The sequence below is a fragment of the Fringilla coelebs genome (genome assembly GCF_963513975.1).
Source record: "Fringilla coelebs genome assembly, chromosome: 5".
In the NCBI taxonomy this organism is placed as follows: domain Eukaryota; kingdom Metazoa; phylum Chordata; class Aves; order Passeriformes; family Fringillidae; genus Fringilla; species Fringilla coelebs.
In genome coordinates this window covers 24,107,700-24,131,389 of record NC_140033.1, presented here as the reverse complement: position 1 = coordinate 24,131,389, position 23,690 = coordinate 24,107,700, and the positions used below count along the sequence as shown (strand labels likewise).

Below are 23,690 nucleotides of genomic sequence, written 5' to 3'. Positions count from 1 at the left end.
CAAAGGCAAAGTGTTAGGAAACAGTTAATCCTTTCCTCCTCTGGGCTTACTTTGAGAAAAATGCTCTTTTGGATATTAGCGGTATATCACTGTCCAAATTCTCCAAACCATCTCCCACTAACCCAACAGAAGGCATCTAAATCTGATCTCCAGAAAAATCTGCACTTTCCCCTGCCTAACAGGTGAGTTATCTCGACAGTGCACATTTCCACATTCCTACCTAATAATTCACAAGGATGTAACTGCAACTATTGTAGAAAGAGGCTGGGGAAATATGCCCTGCATAGCAACTGTCCCTCATGGGAACATGATCTACCTCAGTGGTGGAGAGAAAAATGACAAAGAGTTAATTTTAACTGCAACTCAAGTATCATTTTATAGCAATTACATCTTAAATCCACAACAGAAATTGATAATTACATAGTAACTCATTGCTACTACATTATCTTGGATAATACTGTAAGTTAAGCTTTTGCTCAAATTCCTTTTCAGTAAAATCTGTTTCTGTAAAACACTTTAATTTCTCGTATGCTTTTAAAACACTAATGAAGCATAGAAAAGTTTTTACAGTATACAAGAAAAACTAAGTTAATAAATGATCACATTTTCTTCAATTCTATCAAAGAGTAAGAGTCTGAGAAAAATAACTTTTGTTGCATTTTAATTTCTCAATCTCTTTCCTTTTTTAAGAGATGAAATTTATAAAGGAAATTCATTGCAATTTAGATGAAGAGAAGCTTGAGAAAAACAAAATCACAATTCAGCAGGCAGATGATGATGATGAAATCGAAGTATTTAGTATGGCTTGTAGCTGAAAGTAATTGATCTGCAATTCCAAACATTTCAGTTATTGCCACATTCACTAATTTTTCATTAAGTGAAGATAAAACATCTTTAAAATGCATGAACAATAGCTTTAAGCCATTGTTGTATATATTGTGCAACTCATCTGAATGCAGGTTAACATGTGAACTTAATAGAATATATTTATGTACAGTATATACACAAACAGAATTCTGTGGTAGATACCCCTGAATATTATTATTTAAATAAGTAATTTTCATATTAAAAGAAGAAAAAAACCCAACCATCTATGGAGGAGGCAAAATGCCCATTTCTGAACTTTAAATCAATATAATTTCCAGCTGATGTACATAGAAATAAAACCGTGGTCCTGTACAAACTTTACATTACAGGGTAACAGTTTGTTTTTAAAAAATATTTACATATTTAAGTACTTGGTTCTTTGCAATAGAGATTATATGAACATGAAAAATTGTAAGATAGGCAGGTTTATTTATTGGATTTTTCTATTTGTTCTTTTTTGTGCAAATTCCAAATCTCTCTTTTTGTGTTATTATCTGCCTCTATTTGCCTTGTATTACTGCTGCTGCTTTTTTTAGTATTCTGAGAAGGCTGGGTGACTTTGCTTCTAGGAACAGGAAGAAAAGATTTAACTCTTGAAACACCCAACTCTGTCTTTGATTTACTGTTGCTGCTTTCCACAGTTCGACTGCTGCTGAGAGGACGCATTCCATCCTGGAAATAAAGAGAAAAAAAGCATTTTGTGTATAAATAAGTATCACTGTTTGACATGGTTGGGTGGTGTTTCCTTCATTTCGGCCAACATCTCCCCAGAAAAAAATATTTCTTTTATTCTGTATGAAAGATTTTGACCAAGTTTTTCGCAAATCTCCCAAGCAGCTAAGCTTGTCTACTTGCAGGTCAATATAGTAATGCCTTCTGTTGTTAGCAGGAACTTTTAAAGAAAAAAATCACTAGGAGAAATACACAGTAGGAACTGGTAGGTCAGGTATCACTACTGTGTGAAGCTCTTATTTGGGATGCCTGAATGTGTTTAGAGAAATATTCAAAAGGAGTACACCTACTTGGTGTAGGTGAAGGCAAGGTTGAAATTATTTCTTTTAGTGGAGGCTGTTCTATGGATTTAAAGTAAAATTACAGAAAGTACTCTAACTTCCTGAATATTTGGATACAAAGAAATAATGATTGCAAGGCTGTTAACTCATCTGACCCTGAGACTGGCTCAGCTGGTCAGAGCATGGTGCTGATTACAGCAAGGTTGAAGGATCAGTCCTCATATGGGTCATTCACTCAAAAGTTGGACTCGAAAATCCTTGTGGGTCCCTTCCAATTCAGAATATTTGGTGGTATGTGAAAGTCAGCTCTTTTAATGGTAAGGTGTGCTAGTTAATCCAGTTTCAGGAATTTCACTGTATCAGCAGAAAATGGTGTCTCTAGAAAACAATTTACTGCAGTCAGATAAAACATCAGGATTGGCCTCCAAAAGACCCATATCAAAGGAACACAGAAGGCCTGGTAGGGGAACACAGATCACAGATTATGCCCTGGCTAAGATTAATTGAGCTCGGAAGCCCTCTTGATGTTCACAAACACAAAGAACAAAAAAGAAAAGGGAACAAAATGTAACAACAGAGAAAACATAATTTTCCAAAGAATGAAAATGAAAACTAAGCAGGACATAATTTCATCTTCGTATTTAGTAGGGATGGTAGTGCCCACAAGCAATAATAAAAATTTCTGAAAAGAAGATGATAGTAGATTTACTATGTCTTCCAATAATATTCAGCTTATCTTCCCACTCTGAAGTCACTGAAGTTTATTTACATATATAACATAGCAAGATAACTGTATATTTCAGCAAATAGTTAGGTCAAAAATAGGAACTGAATAGCCCTAAAAAAATGCTATTCTTCACAAACTTTGGTAATATCATGTCTTTTCAATATTTTTGCCCCTGAGAGCTCTGACATCAGAGCAACCAGCAATTTTACATCAAGACTTTTAAAAGTGGTGCTTTTGCAAACTTACTGAATGACATTAATTGAGAGGAAACAACAAACCCAGGTTTTATTTCTCTTCATATCTGATGGAAATAGCTTGTAATGTCAAAAATACTTGGCCTGGGGAGATGGCTCTATGTAGAAAGCCAAAAGGGAAAGCAAATACATCCATTGTTTTAATAAATCTTTAGCTTCTATTAAGACGCATGAAAGAAACTTGGCATGGTAGTCTAGCAAGTTTCTTAAGAATTATGACAGTTTTTTCTTGTAGTAAACAGGGCACGAATTCTTAGGATCCAATCAGAAATTCAGATTTGGAGAAACTCAAGACTCCTTTCCTATCCTACTGTAAAACTCATTTCACCTACCTTTTGTGTTGTTGTTTTATTTGGGTTAGTACCACTTGCTGAAAATACAGGAATGTTCTGGGAGTTACTGAACATCAGTAACTCATCTTTAGAATCTGCAATCTAAAGAAAGATAAGAAAATGGTTATTTTTTAGTTATTCACAGAGATTATGTTTAAATTTGCCAATTTTTGGAGGCTTGATTTTTTTTCATGGTTTCTGTACAATGCAATGCATAAATATCCAAAGAACAATTAAAGTATCTCTTCCTTACTCTTGAGTGCATTTTTAGAAGATGGGAGATGGAGATTTCATATCAGCTACAATCAGAGGAAGAATAAACATGCATTTGCAGAGTAATACTTCTCAGTGGAGCTTAAGGGCAGTATGCCATCAAATTTTACCCAGCCCCCAAGAACATCAGAGAAATGAATGATCGTTTTCTCTTTCTCCAGCCATGTTTCTTCCCTACTATTTTTCCTTCCCCTTTTCCTATTTTTCCTGACCATAAAGTAACTGACAGAGCCTTCTCAAGATGCTGGTATTTTATCCTGGGGCAAGCTGATCCAATTCAATTCTGCAATTGCAAAAGTAAAGTATTCCATCCCAACCCAGTGAAGGCAGCAGGAATATATTCAAGTGAAAGGGCAAATTAAAGAGCAGAAGTACTTATTCTGTTGCCATCCTGAAATTGCATCACACAAAGAAAGCATGCAACAGCACCCTTGCTTCTGCAAGGCTCTACTACTAGGCATCTGGGGAATTAACAACAGAAATTCCAGCTAAGGATGGTTCCACCCATGGTGAGGAAACTGAACAAAAGACTTGACATCTATCTTCTTCCTTATCTAACCCCTATTTCCTTGAATTGTCATCAACAAGCAATTATACTTTGCATGTTATTAAACACAATTTTAAGTTGGTTACCATTTCTTTAAGCATATCCCATTCTTTTAAGGATAGCTACAGTAAATCCCTGCTAACTGACTAGTGATTATCTTGCCAGCTTGGTGCATGTGACTCATGCACATACTGTAAATACAACCCGAAGAAAAACAACCCAAAACAAAACACTATAATAAAGGGTTTCAATAAACAGGTAGAAAAATCTTCCCAAACACAATATTTCTTTTTTTAATAAAAACTTGATTGTCTTCTAAGAATAAACAGAATACTTAAAAAAGCAAAACTAATGGAAGCGTTATTCAGGGAAATCCTAGAGGATGTCATGCACAGCCTAACTGGACAATAGCCCTTGACTGACTCTATCCATGTTTCAAAAGATATGGAACAGCTGCTCCAGTGTGAACACAGCCTGCTGTCACAGCCATCCACATCAGCTGTGCTAGGAGGAAAGATGAAAAAGAATAAATAGCTTGAGCCGCAAGGAAAGCTGCATGGTATCGGTATAAAAGGAAAAATGAGAGAGATCCGCAGGTCCACACTCAGCCTCAACATGTCTCCCATAAACACCCACAACATTGAATTTAGCCCAAAACTATGAGCCCTGCAAGCATCCTTCACCATCTTTTGCCACTATTCAAGAACTAGGCCAAGCCACCTTCTCTTGCCTGGGGCAGAGGAGCTTTGAGCCAGTTCTGTGAAGGCTGATGGATTGTATTAAACCAAATGTTTAATGCATATTAGGGAAAACTTTCTATGTTTTTAAGACTACAGAACAGTTTCCCAATGGGAGCAATGAGAGCATGAAACATAACAAAGGAACAGTAATGCAGGGATGGCTGTTCTCAGAGAAGTGGTCACTGACAGTTCAAGAAGCTTTTGGACAATGCTCTCAGGCACATGGTGTGACTTTCAGTGTGATCCTGTGCAGAGCCAGGTGTTGGATTCAATGATCCTTGTATGTCCCTTCCAACTCAGGCTATTCTAGGATTCTATACAAATTTCATCCTCCACTGCAAACATCTTTATAAGAAAAATTGGTGAAGGTGTAATTTAAAATAGTGTATATTAAACCAGAACACTTATGTGTCATATATTAGTTGACTTTGGCTTATTCCCAAATAATTTAATAATTTTCTTCAGTTCAAGCAGGGCTTGTAAATCAAAAATTTATTTTAAACACATAAAAACCAACTGAATATGATAATGTAGTAAATTATTTAAAAGCCTCGTGTTTACCTTGCTTATATCAGGCTCAGATTTGCTGGAACACATACTTTGAAGTTCCTGCACAAGATCTACTTCATCATCAGAACCAACAGACAGCCTTTGCTCCAGATTTAATGTTCTCAAATGATCCTTCTCTGAAGATCTGGTTAAAAAACCCAAACAAACAATCAGAGAGGACATTTTAATTAAACTATTATACAGAATTTAAAAATAAATATTATAGACACCTCAAAAATAGTATTTTTTTTCCAAATGACCTTTACTACTACAAACAAAACTAAAATAACATCTGACAAACTGACAGCAGTAGTTGTCAATAATTATCTCATAATAGATCTTTCCATACAAATTCTCTCTATTCTGAAACTCTAACAAAGGATTCCTCTTTCTAGTATTTTTAGACTCCTCTCTTTTTAAGATGCAGCAATCAATTTCATTCCACTGTGCTTTTTGAAAATAATTTCAAACATTTAAAAAAACCTCTGGTGTACTGGAAGCATAAATATTCTATTTTCTCTGTGCCTATGAATAAGGCAGAACTGAGGTTTCAGATAGAAGTCTCAAATGCAGTTCCCTCTAGCTAATTCATACACTTAGAGAAACTCTGTATCAGTGGGACTAAAGTGCATGTACTGTTCCATCTTGAATTGCCATTCAGCAAGCTGAAATAGCCAGAGGAGTTTTTAAATTATAATGCCAGTTGATAAAAGCATATGGTCAACTTTTCAAGGCAGAGTAAGTGTTACATAATATTCTTAAGTCATGGACTATTCTGTTACATAAAAAGACATGTACTGCTGTAAGACTTCAAATAAAGAAATGGATTCTAAAATTATATCAAAGTGTATAAATTTTATTTCCTCTCAGAAATGAAAATTAAAAATACTTCCTTTCTTCAGATATGGGACCAAAACATTACCAAAAAACTATTGATCTATTAATTACAGCGTGCTGCTTTACAACAGAATGCCATCATCTTTATTTTTTGCAAAGTGTCACATATACCAGAAATTAAAACTCACTTTGTGGTGAGAGAAGCTCTTTTCTTACAGTTTGGTTGCAACACAGTCTTAGATTTTATACCTGCACAAAAGAGAGATTGACTTGTTAGTGTGTTACCATGTGTGTTGATTTCTTTATTCTAAAATCTATGATAAACAGGGAATATGTGTTCCCATTTACTAACTAATTACATCAACAGGGTCTGTCAAAGATCAGAATACATCCCTTGAAAGTATTTAGGGTAGCACAAGGAACTGCTGAAATGGTCAATAGAGGATCAGTTGTCTAAGCTTTTGTAAAAGAGAGGACATGAAGTTTCTGTGTAAGGCACTTGAACAACCCTTACTGGTTCTTCCCAAGAGAAATTTCTTCATGTGATAAAATTAAACAGTTTACCTTTACTGGAAACAGCAACAGCATTTGATTCTGATAGTCCGAAATAGAATACTACTAAACTTAATTGATTGTTCTATTTTTAACTTATATTCACTGGATTCCAAGATTTACACCCGAAGATCTCTTTCTTCCACTGCAGGGCTTCTAGATTATTCTACTCAATTTTTTTAGTAAGACTGAAAAAGGGATGCATGATCTGGGGAGGAATGTATTTATTTATTTCTACCTGGATTCACACAGTAGTAATTATCATATGAAGTTATAAAGTGTAAGAAAACTCCAAGAAGTATGTATACTGTAAATTTGGAGCAAATCTAAGGAGTACCAATAAAGTAATGAAGCTTTCTCTCATCTGGTATTGGAGAAGAGACTGATTCATTCCATACAGTCAGAGGTGGAACCACGGCTTATAATTGCACCATCTGAGCCAATGCCTGCCTCATTATTGGACAACAGAAAGGGCATTAGAACAACTAAACTTACTTAGGACACCTCGCAGTCACAAAGAAGTAATTTAGGGGGAAAGAAAATAAACAGTTTTATTGGTGAACATAAATGTAAGTGTCATTTAGTTGAAAAATTTTAGCTCATGATGTAGGAGAAATGTTTGATTTGCATCTTCATAGTTTAACCCCCCACAACTTTCAGAACTGAAATTGAAAAGCTTTATTTACCTTCAGTATTTGTCTCCTGCTTATTCCATGACTGGGAGGACAAATGGCCTGACTTTTTGCGAGGACTTGTGCTCACTTTTCTCCAAGAAGCATTCTCACCTTTTTTCTTACTGCAATTTTTGTAGCTTGAAGTTACAGATAAAGGAAAATTTCCTCCCTTAAAATCTGCTATATAATTATCTAGCTCTGAAACAAAAGTAAAACAGTGTTAAGAAGAACTGAGTGTTGCAAATGGTTCTTCTTAGAGTACCTTATACAACTACTTAGATTAATGACAGTAAATGCTTTTAACCCCACCACCTCCCTTCAGAACCACAGCTATGTTTTGTGAAAGATTTAAAAATGCAAGGAAGCAGTTAAAAGCCCCAGTTCAGCAACGCACAACTACTTGGCTTTCAGACAGTAGTTGACAGTTTTACACTTACCTGGTCTGGGTAGAGGACAGCCATGCAAAACAGCTTTATTTAGCAAGATACTGAGAGCAGCTTTAACAACAGCCTGTTGCCCTTGGCTAGGATTTTTTTTGGCTATTGCTTGTCCTGGTACAGATGGTCTTTTCACAGAGGCTCTGGAGAGTATGGCTTCTTGTACTCTGGGAGCTATCACAGCATTCCATAGCTTGGACATCCACCTGTGGTACAAAACCAATCCTTTAACTTCAAAAGCAATTATCAAAACCTGTGATTTTATACTTTGGTAACATATCATATTCTACATTTTAAAGAAGCAACCCATTTCAGAGAGCGATTGATTTCATTTAAGGAAGTGTTTACTTGTTGTTTTATATTAAACTATTTGATTCAAATTTCTTTAGCTTGCCTTGACAAAGTTACCACCTAATGCTTTTCTTCCTTCAGATAATATAAAACATCCTTTTCATTTAAAGGCTAAAAAAATGTCCCAGAAAGATGCATCTATATATATATATATACATCATATATATACTTTTTTTTTTTTAAAGTGCATGGAGAAATTCCCATGCTTGCAGGTGTCAATTTGCTATTTGCTGCCAGCATGGAAAAAAGGAGGTATTCACTTTTGGTTGTACCCCTTCCAGTTTCCAAACTTATCCAGTTTACAAGACATTTCTATTCATACAGCTGCCTTGCTCTTACTCCTCTTTTGTTTATTTGATCTATGGTGAACTGTGTTTCCAGGATGCTGTGGATATTCTAGATTGTCTGGTTTAGAGACTGGATCTGATTTTTTAATTCAAAATTTGATTAAAAGGTCTTCTGGGACTTTTGCTTTTCTAAGAGAGAAGCATTATGTTGCATTAGCAAAGAAGTGAAAAATTTTTGTTAGGGAAAAATAAACGCCATTTCTCATAACTTAGGAGGTCTCTGGGGATAAAGGCTAGAAATTTCAGACTTAGGGCTCAGCTCGTATCTACAACAGACACTGAGACAATCTTTTTTCAGATCAACTCCAACTCCTTTTGTTTATTCTTATATCTTCTTACAGGCGGAAGATGGTAAGATTGAGTCAGATGGTTTATATTAAAGTTCTGTAAGAAATTATAGTCTATCATGATGTGTTCACCTTTGCAGAAATCCACTCAGAAAACACGAAGGCTAAAATGTCTGTTTGACTTAAACGGATGATTTTGCTGGATACATTGATACACTGAAGCCATCCCATTACCTAAAATATTATGACGACTTTTTGTTTTGGTTTTTTTTTTTTTCATTTTTTTAAAGTTAGAATGCATGAGCTATTTGAAATATATAATTTTCATCAGCTGTGAAGCATAAGATTGAGCTTTTATGATATATAAATGCTCAAACTGCTTTTATAAGCTTGACAAAGTTACATTACTTAGAAAAATAATTAGTACAGTTGTTAAAATACAATGTAAAATGTATATTGCAGATGGTCCTTGAAGGACCTTGAAGCTTCCTTACTATAATGTTGTAGATATTATTCCATATAGTTACAGTCTGTTTCTGCTAGCTAAGCTACCAACTAAACAATTTTTTGTATTTTAGTCATAAAGAACTCTCTCTGCTCAATTTCTGCCTATGTAAGCTTTCAACATTTTGCAATACTGCCAGTATAAATGGTCAGAAACGAACACTGCAAAGATAAAATTAATTGAGGCCATTCTAATCTAACAATTAACATTGGATGGGCATGCTCTCTAAATAAAATTCCAACCTTGTATTTAAATTAAATTTTAATTTTGTGCTTATCTTGATCAATTCCCCCATTATTTGATAAAGCTGATACAGCTTTGATATAGCCCTTCAAAAAGGGCTGCAAAGTGAAAGTCGTTCCTGTTGGAACATTATCTTCAGTTCCCTAAACCTAAACCAAGAAAAAATGTAGTTAAAATTTTCTTCATTTATTCACTCTGAAACACGCAGCAGGAAACAATTTCCTGTCACACGTTCTCTCTGCCTGCCCTGCTGCTGCTTCTTCCTCTTGTCTCATGCTAACACTGAGCACAGAGTGAACCCAATTTGTAGAAAGCTGTCTGCTGTCCTAATGAATTGGACTGACTCAGAGAAGCTTTACTAATGCAAAAAGCAGCAGAATAGCACAGTCGAGAGGAGGGGCAAGAGGAAAGGAGTGGTTAATTAGACTGAAATAACAGCAGTCAGTGAGCTGCTAATTAAAAGCTATTTATTACATGATCACACTGTTAGCCATCATGCTGCTAAACTAAAAGTGCCCAGTAAGAGTTCACTGGAGCTGTGCTTTTTATTTGTTTATTAGTGGACAAAAACTGCATTAAATTGAGAAGTCAGATGGCATATGACTACAATAAAGGACATTTTAGGGCTGTACTCAACGCATTGTGAAACCAGTCAGAGTTACACTGAGAAGGAATCCAGACTCAGAAATGTACAACTAAGATGTCTAAAGAATAGTTTTTCTGTCCTCTATTAATGCCACTGCAATAAATAAATTATTAAAACATTTCAGAGGACATTATTCAAGAGGAAGATGGGAGATAGATGCATGGTATGCTTTATTCTTTTTTTATTTCCCAGTACCCATAAAATTTCAAGTCAATCTTATGTCCACATTTAGACTTTGATAATTACTCTGAAGATTAGTATCTAATCTGTACTTTTCAAGAATAAAAAGGAAAATAAACAAGCAAAATGTATAAAGATCTGCAGACAGAACATGAACTGCGACAGCCTCTGCACATGCTAAACAAAGGCCCCTCCCTCATGTGTTAAGCAGTGGCTCCTGGAATAAGGGTCAGCAGAAAGCAGTACAAGAGAAACAGGTCAGAGAAGGAATAGAAGGGGTGACCTGACTGGTGACAAAAGTTATGTCACATCTCCAGAAACCAATGTTATACTTCAGTTCTGAGTAAGTTTGAATCTTAATTAGCAGCTCATTATCTTTTTTATACAGTCAAACAACATCTTAGCGTGAAATTAAAATAATTTAGAATTCTATAATTATTTCTTTTATAATTTGCTAGCATTTGGAGTTGGAATGTGATCAGATGTTTATGCAATTGTAGACGAGAAAAGCCAAAATTTCCATTATTTTTTAATGTTACTGGCCCACTAGCCATATGTGTAACTAAATTTTTTATGCACTAAACTAAACCATAAAAACTAAACTTATTGACCAGCACTGAACCCACCACACTGCCCTACTTACTAAGATAATATATCTACCAACTGTAAGTATGTATGTTTTTAAATTATACCACATATTTTAAAGAGTGAGAAATCATTCCCCAAACTTCCTTTATTTACAACTTCAAAAGGAGAGTTTACCAACTTTTCTTGAATCTTTTAACCTCTGTGTCAGAAAATAAATGAAAGGACACAAGAAGACTGACTTTTGTGCAGTGTTTGACACCCTTTTCCCACTTGTGTCCTTCTGAATTGTCCTTCTAGTAATTAAATAGCCAACAGAATTTTAAAACTTTCAGCAATTTCAATTGAAATGCTTTTTTAAGGTTCCTGAGTCGGCAGGGTTTTGGGAGAAACACAACTACTAGATTTGTGGTAAGTGTCTAGTTGGCACTGAACAGCATCAAACAGGAAACAAAAATCTTACTTGACTGTTGCTTGGCTGTGCCCTGGAACCACAGGACAGGAGAAGAAATGCTTTGGCCCCATAAGTGCTTCAGGTGCTCCTAGACGTGATAAGCAAGAGTTCAGCTGGTACCAAACAGCAAGAATCCAGTCTATGATCTTGCATACGGGATCACATGGAGGAGGCACTTTGCCTCTGAACTGCAGGGAGAAAAGATGTTTGACATGGCATAAGATCAGAACTGCAAACACTTTCCTTGAAACTCCAGGAAGGCTTGGGGCTATTTTTATTGCATGTGTTGCTATGAAAAGATCAGGAACAGTCAAGAACAAGTCAGACCTTTTTATAGAATATACTGACATCTTGCTATGTTAAAACTGATTTTCCCAACTACATTTCAACAGATATATCCTTATCAATAAACTGACGTGCCTTTACTTTCTTGTGGGAAACTAAGGCAGAAATTTTGGTAGCAGTGTTTTTCTACAGTGTTTAAGATTAGGATTACAAGAGATATGTACCATATACAATGCAATGTATATGATACAAATAAGGCATTATTAAAAATGCCCAACTGCACTGAACAGGAATATCTGATCCAGACATATGCCCAGTGGATTTCCATATTGATTTTAGGTCTAGTAGCAGCAAAGAAAAGATGTCTTCCTCTAAGACTTGTGTTTTTAGTCTGCCTTGTTAAGGGCAAATTATTTAGTGCCAGAAAAATCTCCTGTTTCTTCTAACTTCAAATTACAGTCTTCATCATCCTAATCCTAGGATTATTCTCTGTAACAGCTTAAATTAAAGGAAGCATTAAAAGATGCACCAGGGATAGTAACTGACAGCACTGAAGCCAGAGCCTCTTGATAGAGTCTATAGGTGAACCTAAAGTAGAACCACATTAAAACTGTTCCCATATAACCTAATGGTTCAAACTAACAGCAAAAAAGAGCTTTTCACCTGAACACAGGAGTATTACAGCATAAACAAGGTATAATACAGAGCAATGACCTTTGAAATAGTCTGTGGTTCTAACAATACATGTATTTCTACTTTGCTTTAGAGTTTTACAACAGATTAATCTTTCTTCTATTTTTGACTTGGCAATCCACTATTTTAAGTCCTGTACCAACTGGCATTTGAGTTTACATATGGCACATGTATGAATTTCAAAAAAGGTGCTACCACACTGGGCATTTCAATATTTAATTAGGGAAGATAAAGGAAGACACATGGCTTTTTTTCTCCAAACAGCCACCATCTGCATATATGCTTGAGAGAAATTAAATTTAATGAGATTACTACCCAAATTCTGTTCAACTTCAGTCAGAGGAAGGAGCCTATTGCATAGTCAAATTCTAACCTATTAGACTAAGGATTTCTTTCAAGCCCAAAAAATAGCCTGAAAATTACATCTGTTATTTGATGCTGCAAGTTCTTCTAGCCAAACCAGTTTGGCAGAGTAAGTCTGATGCAGCCTTTGACTATGAACAAGTCATAACTTAAAAAATATAATCTAAGAAAAGTAGTCTATTAAGAGTTTCATAGATTTCCCATGGTTCTTTTTTTCTATTCTGTATTCTGTTCTTGCAATTAAAGAATACTTAGGAGTGTTTCTAAATTTCCTCATTATGCTGCCTGAAATGTTCAAATACCACACATTTCCTCTGCAGGATCTCTTTGAATCAGTAAGCCTTTACAGATGAGAACTGTGGCAAAGGGTACAGGAGATGACATCCCCAAGGATAACCAAGACACATCCAGCTGAACACTCAAAACTGACAGTAGGTCTGTTGTCCCACAACAGGACTCTTTATTACTGGCAGTTTTTTCTATTCCTAGAACAATCTCCCTTTTTAGCCTGTTCAAAACTGCTGCCAAGATTATTTTCCTTTGCAGCTGTTTTGATTAAACTTCCTCTGCCAATGTCTAACAGTGCCAGACTGTGGGTAATAGCTGCTATCACACTCAAATAGTATTCCAAATAACTTTTGAAAGTCCACTATTTCTCTTTTACCTACATCTTTATTTTCATTTCCTCTTTTTGTTTATTTATTAATTTAAAACAGACTTCCCGTCTTTATTTTCTTTTGGACTTTTGTTCCAGCTTCAGCAGATCTATTAGCTCAGAACAAATATTCTAATTATATAATTTGCCCCTTTTTTGATCTGAAAATCATGGAAAATATTTTTCTGCTTAAAACTTAGACAAAACACATATCTATCTTATTTTAGATATTGAGAAGAAATTCCTTGAAGAAGAGACTATGTATGTTTGTTGAACTGATTTTTACTATAATTCTCAGAAGAATGAAAGAAGGTGTTGAAAAAAATTACTGAAGGATGTTCCATGCAGTTGACAGGCAACCAACCAACTGTTTATGCCAATTAGCCATGACCATACACCTTTCTGTGAGACCAAGCACAACATTACCAGATATACAGCCTGCATCTTCCCAGAACTGAGTGTTTTTTTTTTTTTTCTGAAACAACCTAAGTTATCTGCTCTGCTTTTGGCACTACCAACATACATATTTCATAGACCTGGTGATGAACATAACTGCTGAAGCTGTTTCGAGTTCTTACCTTGTTTATTACTTTTTTCCTTAAAATCCTCTGAAGCAAGCCTCGCATTGGCTCCCCATCCCACCGAAGTTGAACCCAACGGAAATGCTGCTGAACCAGCAGGTCAGAGCCATGAAGATGGCACTTTGCAATGGTCCCCAGTAAAAAGCAGTTCTCATGAAAGTAAAAAGCACCAGAAACTCCATTTGCTAAAAAGGAACCATAAAACACTTAACTGAAATACTCAAAGCCTTGACATGATTTCATATAGAAGCAAGAAGCAGTGACATAATTTGAAAGGAAAAACAACCCCCAAAACACCATAAATTAGCTAAAAAATATGGTATCTTTGTTAAGGACAACTGTTTACAAGAAAATATAAAAAGTGAACAAATTACATTTTTCTTCTCTTCCCTTTTTTTCATATATTACAATAAAACTGTACTGTAGTAAAAACATCTCTGCAAACCAAATTCTTTAAATACCTCTTTGAACAGTGCAGGGATTTTCTGAACTCCGATTCTCAAGAGGTGCTAGAAAATCTCCAAGTAATTCAGATAAAGAAGCTCTCTCCAGATTTTCTAAAATCACAATTGTTGTCTTGTTTACAGGAGGCTGTTTCACTGGGATCAGACAAGCTGAAATACAAAAATCCCATTAATGCATACTTAGGAAAATTTACTTATTTTTATATAGACGGAATATACTGCTACTAGTGCAATGAAAGATTTTTAAAATTTGTTTTTCCTTTTTAACTTGTTTACAGGCCAGACAGACTGGATAATAAGTTTAAAATTGAAAGCATAAAATCAAATAATAGAAAGAATATCATACTGTATATTAAGAAAAAAATTGAAAGCTATGATTAAAATAAATTCCTGAAATGTCTATAATAGGATCTTCATAGATAGGAAAGATTTCAGTACTCTGATTATAAATACAACAGACAAGATAGCAAAGACCTCTTCCAACATTTCTATCATTTGCTGTACTACATCTTAAACTTTTAACATGTACTCTTTATACCATGTAGTGATAAAAGGTTTAAGAATAGTCCACGTTTGTAAGCAACTTTATCATTCTATGAGATAGTAGCAAACATCTATGAGAAGTAGGCAATCTTCTCTTCAAGGCTTCCTTCAATATCTCTAAGAATCACTCAAATAACAGAGCTAGTATGAACCAAACTCAGTAGCACCTGAACCTAATAGGCATTAAAATGACATCTCTGTATTTTTTAACATTTTAAATATTTTCATTTAATTTTCCTGATTGTAACATCTTATTGCTTAAAAAAGACACAGCTTTGAAAGTGTTCTTGCAACACTAAATCCCAGGTGAGTACTTCTGTAACACATATATAAATATAAACAATTGACTATACTGTGCCCCACAGCCTTTTGAAGGTGGCACTAAAAAAGGTCATTAAGGAAATTGACTTGTAATAAGGCAAAACTTGCAACAACTGATTGTATCTGATCATTGCTATTTAGTTGCAGTTTCCTTACTATTACTGTCCCCTTTTACTAAAAGGCACAGCTTGAAAGGAGGGAGGACAGGTACCCTCTCTGTGTCTGGTGGATTCATTTAGAGGAGAAATGCTCTCTCAGGAAAGGAGATGCAGCAGAACAGTGGGGAAAGAAGCTGGCAGAAAAATGAGAGACGCAATCAGAAGCAACATGCTGAACTGCAAAACCAGACTATTAAAAAGAATGTGTTGCTGACACAGAATAAAGCATCCAAAAGAAGCAGCTTTCCTAAGAGACAGTGGCCAGTAAACAAGCCAAACTACGAGTGACATTCTTGCCTCCAGGCTGAGCACCAAAGCCTGGCTGACGTCTGACTAAAGGGTCTCTTCTCTCCCACCAATGCCATGGCAGTGAAAGTGACATGTGGGAATAATCACTGGCACAAGCTATCCTGGGAACTGTGACCAGAATTTCCTTAGAGTAAAAAACTGCCACAGACTGAAGTTACACCAGGGAGTACAAGAACAAACAGAACAGAGCACTGCAAGGCATTGTACAACCTGATAGGATGGCTCTGCTTTTGCTCATAAGCGCACACAGTAGACCTTCAGTTCTGATTCAGTAGATCTGAACCAGAGCCATCAACTTTTAAAGGATCACAAAGGGAAAAAAGAATGAGACAGAAATTAATATTTAAAATTACTAGTTTCACTTAAATGGCATGAACTTTTGACAGAGCTCCCTGGGAGCTCGGTTGTGCTCAGCTCTCCCTCAGTTTAGACTCACACAATTGGCCCCAAGCACCTGAAAAACCGGGTTCCAGTAAAACATGCCATCCACTATGCAAAATGGTTTTATGTATTTCTTTACTTTGCACCATTAAAAATTTTTCTACAAATCACCAAAACTAGTCTTTCTGACATAACTTTACCATTACTGATGAACAGCTCGGCAAGTTGCTCCTTGGAGAAACCAGCATCCACTTCCACTTTAACAATCTCACATGTAGATCCTGCAGCCACTTGCTTTTGCTGTGTCAAAAATTAATATATTTGGTGAAATAGTAAAAACTCTGGTTTATGGACTAATTCACTTGATATGTTTGTGCAAATACCTTCATGCAGGCCGCTATCTGATATGCTATATAATCTTGCAGACTTCCTTCTGGACCATGGAAAATGACATTTCGGTATTGTTCAACCTACAGGCAGATAAATATAAATATTTATTTCATAAATAAATTATTCTTGGAATTTCAGACTTGGGTTATTTTTTTAACCTAGATAACACAATCAACACCTAAAAGACAGAATTGTTTGATTTGCACTACTGGAGTTGATAATCCTTACTATACTAGCTTCAAAGTAGACATTATTTGCATAAAACATCTTTGAAATATATTGATAAATTTATATCCTAATTTTTAAAACTACATAGCAAGGTATTTTGTTACAACAGACTTTAAAACTTAAAACAGTCATCTGGAAGAATAAATTTAGTAATCACAAATATTTTCTTGATCTTCAATTTAAATATAGACATCAGAATGATACCAAAATCATCAGTTTAAGTCACTACTAAGTTAAAGATTAAGACTGAGTATTTTATTTGCAGTAGAAAGGGGTTCATGTTATCAGTACAGTAAAACAATTTTTTTTTATCTAACACTGTTTTACCTCTAGAATGTCAGTAAGGGAATATACTCATATCTCTGCAATCTCTCAGCAATATAGTTGAATACATCAGAAACCTGTGGCACATTCTTCTGACAACATAAAATACTATCCAAGAACACAGCAGAAATTAAGCAGGTTCTAAACTAATTCTGATTTGATGCAATGTTAAAAGAAATGATCTATGATAGCTATCTCAAATTACTCAATTATCCTTACATTTTGTGGTATTAAATAAGGTGTGTTACAGGAGATTTCTACATAAGCTAGTAATAAAATTCACATCTCAAATAATTGCTTACGTGAATGTTATTCTAATTTACTTTCTCTTCAAAAAGTGGAATAAAATAAATTTGGAAAGCAATGAAGACATCAGAGAGCTTTTAATATATTTTTAAGCAGTTCAGTTAATCAGATAGCAGCTATTTAAAGAAGAAAATTAATGCCCCCACAAGAGTAAAGTTAAGGGTAAATTTAGGGGGAACTTTTTTTAAAACAGATTTCATCTCACTTCATTTTTTTAGAGGTCTTGATGTCCTTTCACAGAGCAAAAAAACCCCAATTTTAGTCAACACTATTATAGAAGTATTTTGACAAGCAAGTAGCATGCAGAGAGAAGCAAGCTTATTACTGACCAGGCGGAGATAATTCTGAAGTGTCTGAAGATGGATCATGGATGCATAAGTCACACTGTTTAAACAGCCTTCTTGAGGTCCTTAAAATGAGACATACAAATAACTTTAGTAAATTTCTCCTGTTTACATGCATGTATGACTGATACATATGATTTTCATGCAGTATTCTACAGTTACTTTTTATAATAAGAGGCTATGCAAATTGAAATGGTGAATAAATGAAAGACATTTATCTAGCACCATAGATTCATGGATATCCATGACATAAGCAATATATATTTTACTATATGGCTGAAAAAGGCAGTAAGACTTTTATGTGCAGCATATTTGCTGGCACAGAAATGCCAGAAAAATGTTGTAGACACTTTAAAATCTAGTTAACTAAACAGATATGATGTCTCTGAGAATCAAGCAACAATGAAGAACAAAACCAGAAGCAAATGACTCTCATATGATGTATTTCATATGGAGTGTCTTAACATTCAGAACTGAAAAATTATGACTTGAAAATTACCAAACAAAAACACTGTGATATGCTCAGCTCTATTGTTCTTCAAAAAGTCCCATGGTGGCTGGGAAAAAATCTGACCTGTTGACCATGTAATGTTTCCTGTTAAAAAAAAGAGAGAGATATTCCTTGTACATATATAGAGTGTCCTACACTCAAGCATATTCACTTGCTTACAAAGATTATGAGCATACACTGACAAATTTGACAAACAAACCAGTTCCATGTATGAGATGTACTAAATCATGCTATTATTTGATATACAACTGAAGTTACTAGTGTTTTCTGACATTGAGACACCAGTTAAACAGCTAGCCTGTCTTTTTATCATTGCACATAAAATAGAGTAAAATAGAATAATTTGCCCAATCTAACATGACCAGGGTTCAGTTTTGCTGATGGGAAGGCAAAGGAAGGAATGAGATTCAAGATGAAGTACGTGGATTTTCAGAAACTTATACAACTGTTACTAAGACCCACCACATTTTGGCCAATTTTGCATAATTTTAAAGATTTCTCTTTTGTACCTTGCTAAGTGAAGTTATGTAAAACAGTAGTTCTGTTTACCTATGCTGGTGATTTACAGTTTGTATTTACTGCATATTCTGGATGTACTGTAAAGAAGCAACGTGGACTTTGAGTTGTTTTTGTAGGACCACAGAATATCCTGAGTTGAAAGGGACTCACAAGGATCATCAAACTTCTGGCTCTGCACAGGACATCCCAAGAGCCACACCATGTACCTGAAAGTGTTTTCCAAATGCTTCTCAAACTCTGTCAGGCTGGTGCTGTGACCACTGCCCTGGGGAGCCTGTTCCAATGCCCAAACACCCTCTGGGTGAAGAACCTCTTTCTAATATCCAACCTAAATCTCCATGACACAACTTCAGGCCATTCCCTCAAGTCCTGTCACTGGTCATTACAGAGAAGAAATCAGGGCCTGCCCTTCCTCTTTCCCTCATGAGGAAGCTGTAACTGCAATGAGGTCTCCCCCAGTCTCCCGCTCTCCAGGCTGAACAGACCAAGACCTCAGCCGCTCCTCATAAGGCTTCTTCTCAAGGCTTTTCACCATCCTCATGTCTCCTTTGGACACTTCCTAATTGCTTTTTCTTATATTGTGGCATCGAAAACTGCACACAGCACTCAGGGTGAGAACTTAGTTTCACCTGACATACAGATTTCTCCTCTGGAGTACTAAAAGTACTAAAAGAGTAATTAACATAGGGCCTCATGATCTCCAAGATTATATTAAAGTGCATAATTGTTCCATACACACAGCTAAAAGTAAGGAATGCTTTCATGACAACACTGTTCAAAGTATCATATCTAGTATTAGTCTTAGTCTACACTTTAAAAGATGCAGTAATTCAAAGATATCTTTATCTTAGAAGATTTCACAAATTCAAGAACACCCCCAAGTTTTGCTTTTATCATTAACACCAATATTGATACCTAGTTTGACAGAAAATATACTGCTTGCACTGAGGCCAATGTTGGATTCTGCAGCACTATTAAATGACAGATCTTCTAGGCTCCTCCATCCATCAGAAGTGATTGCTTGGAAATGGTTTGTCACTGCCTGACTCACTGCTTTTGAAAAATCATCCCATGACGTCTGCTTGCGGATATTTAAAGCACATATTGTATCAAATTCCTCTGCACCACAATGGACTGGTTCAATGCCACTGACTGAAATCCTTACAGGTACATTAAGAGCATCTGTTGAAGAACAAAACACCAACTATGAGAAAAACTGTAAAACTTGAAATAATCCCATTATTATCAACCAATAACATCCAATATTACAAAAGGAAAGCTTCATTTCCTGCTACAAAGAAGCAAATGGTAAAGAACAGCACAGATCACCACCACAAAATCAGAGCAGTGATGAAAATACCAAGGCATCTATAATTTTTTACAAAAAACAGTTCAGTATTATTATGCTGAAATAACAGGAAACAAGACAAAATTTATTTAATCTTATATTTCCTCTTTATAGACTAATTACTTATAAATTAAGATAGATGGTAGGCAAGGTCTTAATTTTTCAGTTTATTGTGTTTATGACATTTTTTTCTTATCAATGTAGGAAATAATTTTCTGGCACTAGTGCACAAGTGGAGAACACAGCTGAACCAAACATCTTTAAATGATAAGCTAAGAGCTAAGACAGAAAATGCACTTTTATATTTGATTTGCTATAGAGTAAATTGACAAAATGTTAAAAAAGGAAATTTACATGCACATTCTAGAAACTATGTAAATCTTGCTCTTTGGAATAAAATTCAACAGAAGCAGCAGTCTGCGGAGATCATTTAGATGACTAAAAATTAAAAGAAAACTATCTTCTAATTTTCATGCTGAACAGCATGTTTCAGAAATTATTAAATTAAAATTAAAATTATATTCTAAAAAGTACACAATAAAAAACAACCCAGATCAGATTATCATGAAGTCTTCCAACATGATCTGTGTTTCCCTTTTGTGTCCAGAAGCCAGATCTTCAGCTGATACAAACCAGTGAAGTTTTCCTGATGACAGAAAAGCTCTGATTTAAACCCATGAGCCTATAAATGGGAAAAGATTACTCAGAGGCATCCTTCAGATATGGAATTGTGAGAAATGCATCAAGGCTTGCCCTTCTGATGGCAGGACCTCAGGGAAATGAGCACAGACTGTAAGGAGAACAGGGGGGTCTCCACAAGGGAACAGGCCCCTAGGACAGAGGTACAGAATATGCCTAAACTTCAATGCATGTGACCTGTAAGGCATAGCTGGCAATCTTGGCCCCAGTCTTTCAGATCTCTCAGAGCACAGATCCTCCTGTTCTACAGTAACAATCTTACTGGAGTGTGAGGAAGGTAGAGGATGGTACACAGACACCTTACCCAAAAATGCAGTCTTGGCTTAAAGTAAAGAAGAGAATGGGAGGCCATCAGGTTCTGACCTGATAAAAGCTGTTGGATTCATGACAAGCATGACCAGAGACAAAGGGTACTAAGACTGATGGGAATAATACAAGCATTAATTTAACAGGCTGCAGATTCAGCCATCAGAAATTTGTTTCAGTCTGATAAAGATGACTATGGAGGAGTGTCTATTAGAAAGTGAGCTGTACTCTCCTCTGAACCTGCAGTAAAATAGTAAGAACTGGGATTTAAAATAGCTGAAGAGGAAAATCAGAAGCAGTAGACAGAAAACTTCCTCAATTTGTTGATAACCAGCGCACTTAACTACCCAAATCCCTATATCCCACAAGACAAACACAAAAAAGGAGTGAAAAAATAGAGAGCATACAAAACTACAAATGCCATAATTCTAATCATGCAGAGAAATACAGATATCTTTCTCTGTATATACATATACAGATATATCTAGATTTATACTGTGATATAAACCCCACAAAACTAGTGAGAGGAGGAATTAAGTTCTGTCTCAAGAAATACACAGATAAGCCTGCTCTACTGAATTTTGAGAAAATTTAAAGAGAAGGAAGAAGATAACAGGTTTCAACAGAAGAGCAATCTTCTTACAGAAGTTACTGATGCTGGAAAAAAGAAGTTCTTTGATGTGGTCTCTTAGGATATATTTGAGGAATCAAACTAATAATCCCCTCACCAATAAGTAACAAAATAAACTATGCTGTAGAAAGAGATTCAGATATGACTAGATGATCATCTTAGCCTGAGGGAATATGACAGCTATCAACCACTAAGTGACTATTTCTGAAAGAATTGGAAGAAAAGATAAGAGGAGGGCAATAACTTTTGAAAAAGTAATTACTAATATTAAATTCAGAAATTTTAAAAGTGATGGACATTTGCAAATGTACAGTATGAATCATATTTTTGAATGGTTTTGAAACAAAGACATGAGGAGTTTAATTATCTCCCAACAAAATTTTATCATATGCATTTGCAAAATTTGGAGAATAGAAACTTGCTAGATCAAAGTAAGTTAATATTTTGGTGCCAAAAAAGTGACAACTACCCTTTTCATATTTCTCATTTTTTCCCCACAAGTTCTTTACTAAAAACATTTTTATGTAGTGCTGATAGCATTTACTTACTTAAGTTTTCTAGGAGATGTTTGCAATCATCAGTAGCAACATCATGCAATGTTCGATTACACTTATCTTTTCTCTCAGCCTCTAGTCCTCCATGGCTACAAAGGATTTCTAGACAGTTCTGCAAAGGTAGGAACTGTATTATTTACTTGTCCATTTACTGCACTAAAGCATTCTACCAATATGCAGTTAGATTCCTAATTAAAATTCTTACACATGCATTTCCAATAACAATCAGCTACAGAGTTTCTATAGATAAAATGTTTCTCACAGAGTTGAAAGCCAGGAGTAAAAATATTTTATATCAGACTTTAAAGTCTCAAATAATGACTATAAAAAAGCAGAACACATAGAGCCAAGCCAGGGTTCTACAGTCTCTAAGCATCAAGTGCTGATGAGCTGAATTAAGAAATTTTTATATCTGGCCACTAGTTTAGGTATTGATAAGGAGATAGAAACCCAGCTATTATCCTGGTTTGAACATCTTGGCCTCAGTGTTCTAGCAACAGTAAATAAGCAATTCTAAAGCTTAATACAGACTAATAAATGAATCTATTTAGGTAACAATCCATAAAATCAGTTTTCACTTTGTAATTCACCAAGCAGGAGTTTCCATCATGACTGACACCTGAGTGGGACACAAAAAAGGAATAATTTTAAAATCACCTTGCAAGCCTCCTCTTTGGCAGAATTTCTGCAAGCAGAAACCTGAAATTCTGCAAGCATCGTAAGAATGCAGTGATATAGAAATGTATTTTTATTGAGTTAGAGCACAGACATCTTGTGGATGACAACATAATGCTCTCTAAAAATTTCATATGCTCAACAAAAGGGAAAATCGTTGAAATTAGAAACAAGCTATTACCATATAAATTTGAATTGGCAGAATCATACTGTAACATGAAAAAATATTCACTATATAGGTTCTCCCAAATATGTGTGGGATAAAAGAGTTCTCATAAAACCACATTCAAATTGATTGATCAACAATCAGAAAAAGGATCAAGTCCTTATTTCTAATGACCATCATTCTGCAATAATACAGGCAGCCTCCATGAAAACTTCTTCAACTCAGATATGCTTTTAAAGACACATCCACATTGTAAAAAAAAGAAACCAGTGGAAATTCTATTAACTAATACTGTATTGATAATGTTTGGGGTTAACCATAGCAGAGAAACCAAACTTAAAAACACAGAGAAGCATATATTGAGTATTTTGATGTGGAATAGTGGCTAGTTGCAGGTTGACATAGTGTTACCTATTTTGTAGCTGTTCTACAGAAACTTTTGTGAGTGTATTTAACACTCTCAGACCTTTCATAAATATCGCAGTCATTCAAGGTATATCTGCCTGTGAGGTGAAATTTTACCAGGCTGTAGTTAT

The 23,690-nt window shown here is 35.3% G+C and overlaps 1 protein-coding gene across 4 annotated transcripts in view; it reads right to left on the bottom strand.

Moving 5' to 3' along the window:
• Positions 1-23,690, bottom strand: part of CTTNBP2 (cortactin binding protein 2) — a 76,445-nt gene continuing 52,755 nt past the window's right edge. For 2 of the 4 annotated variants that reach the window (XM_084206707.1, XM_084206705.1), the window contains exons 9-23: positions 22,308-22,425; positions 19,691-19,957; positions 18,245-18,340; positions 17,731-17,810; positions 16,537-16,623; positions 16,354-16,453; positions 14,439-14,591; positions 13,975-14,162; positions 11,410-11,588; positions 7,803-8,008; positions 7,378-7,563; positions 6,328-6,388; positions 5,315-5,447; positions 3,194-3,295; positions 1-1,539 (exon numbers count right to left, since the gene is read on the bottom strand). In XM_084206707.1, the coding sequence (XP_084062833.1) occupies positions 1,294-1,539; positions 3,194-3,295; positions 5,315-5,447; positions 6,328-6,388; positions 7,378-7,563; positions 7,803-8,008; positions 11,410-11,588; positions 13,975-14,162; positions 14,439-14,591; positions 16,354-16,453; positions 16,537-16,623; positions 17,731-17,810; positions 18,245-18,340; positions 19,691-19,957; positions 22,308-22,425 (2,202 nt within the window). In that variant the 3' untranslated portion in view covers positions 1-1,293. The remainder of the gene's footprint in view (positions 1,540-3,193; positions 3,296-5,314; positions 5,448-6,327; positions 6,389-7,377; positions 7,564-7,802; positions 8,009-11,409; positions 11,589-13,974; positions 14,163-14,438; positions 14,592-16,353; positions 16,454-16,536; positions 16,624-17,730; positions 17,811-18,244; positions 18,341-19,690; positions 19,958-22,307; positions 22,426-23,690) is intronic. The other 2 variants (XM_084206706.1, XR_014616197.1) reach the window with 2 other exon arrangements.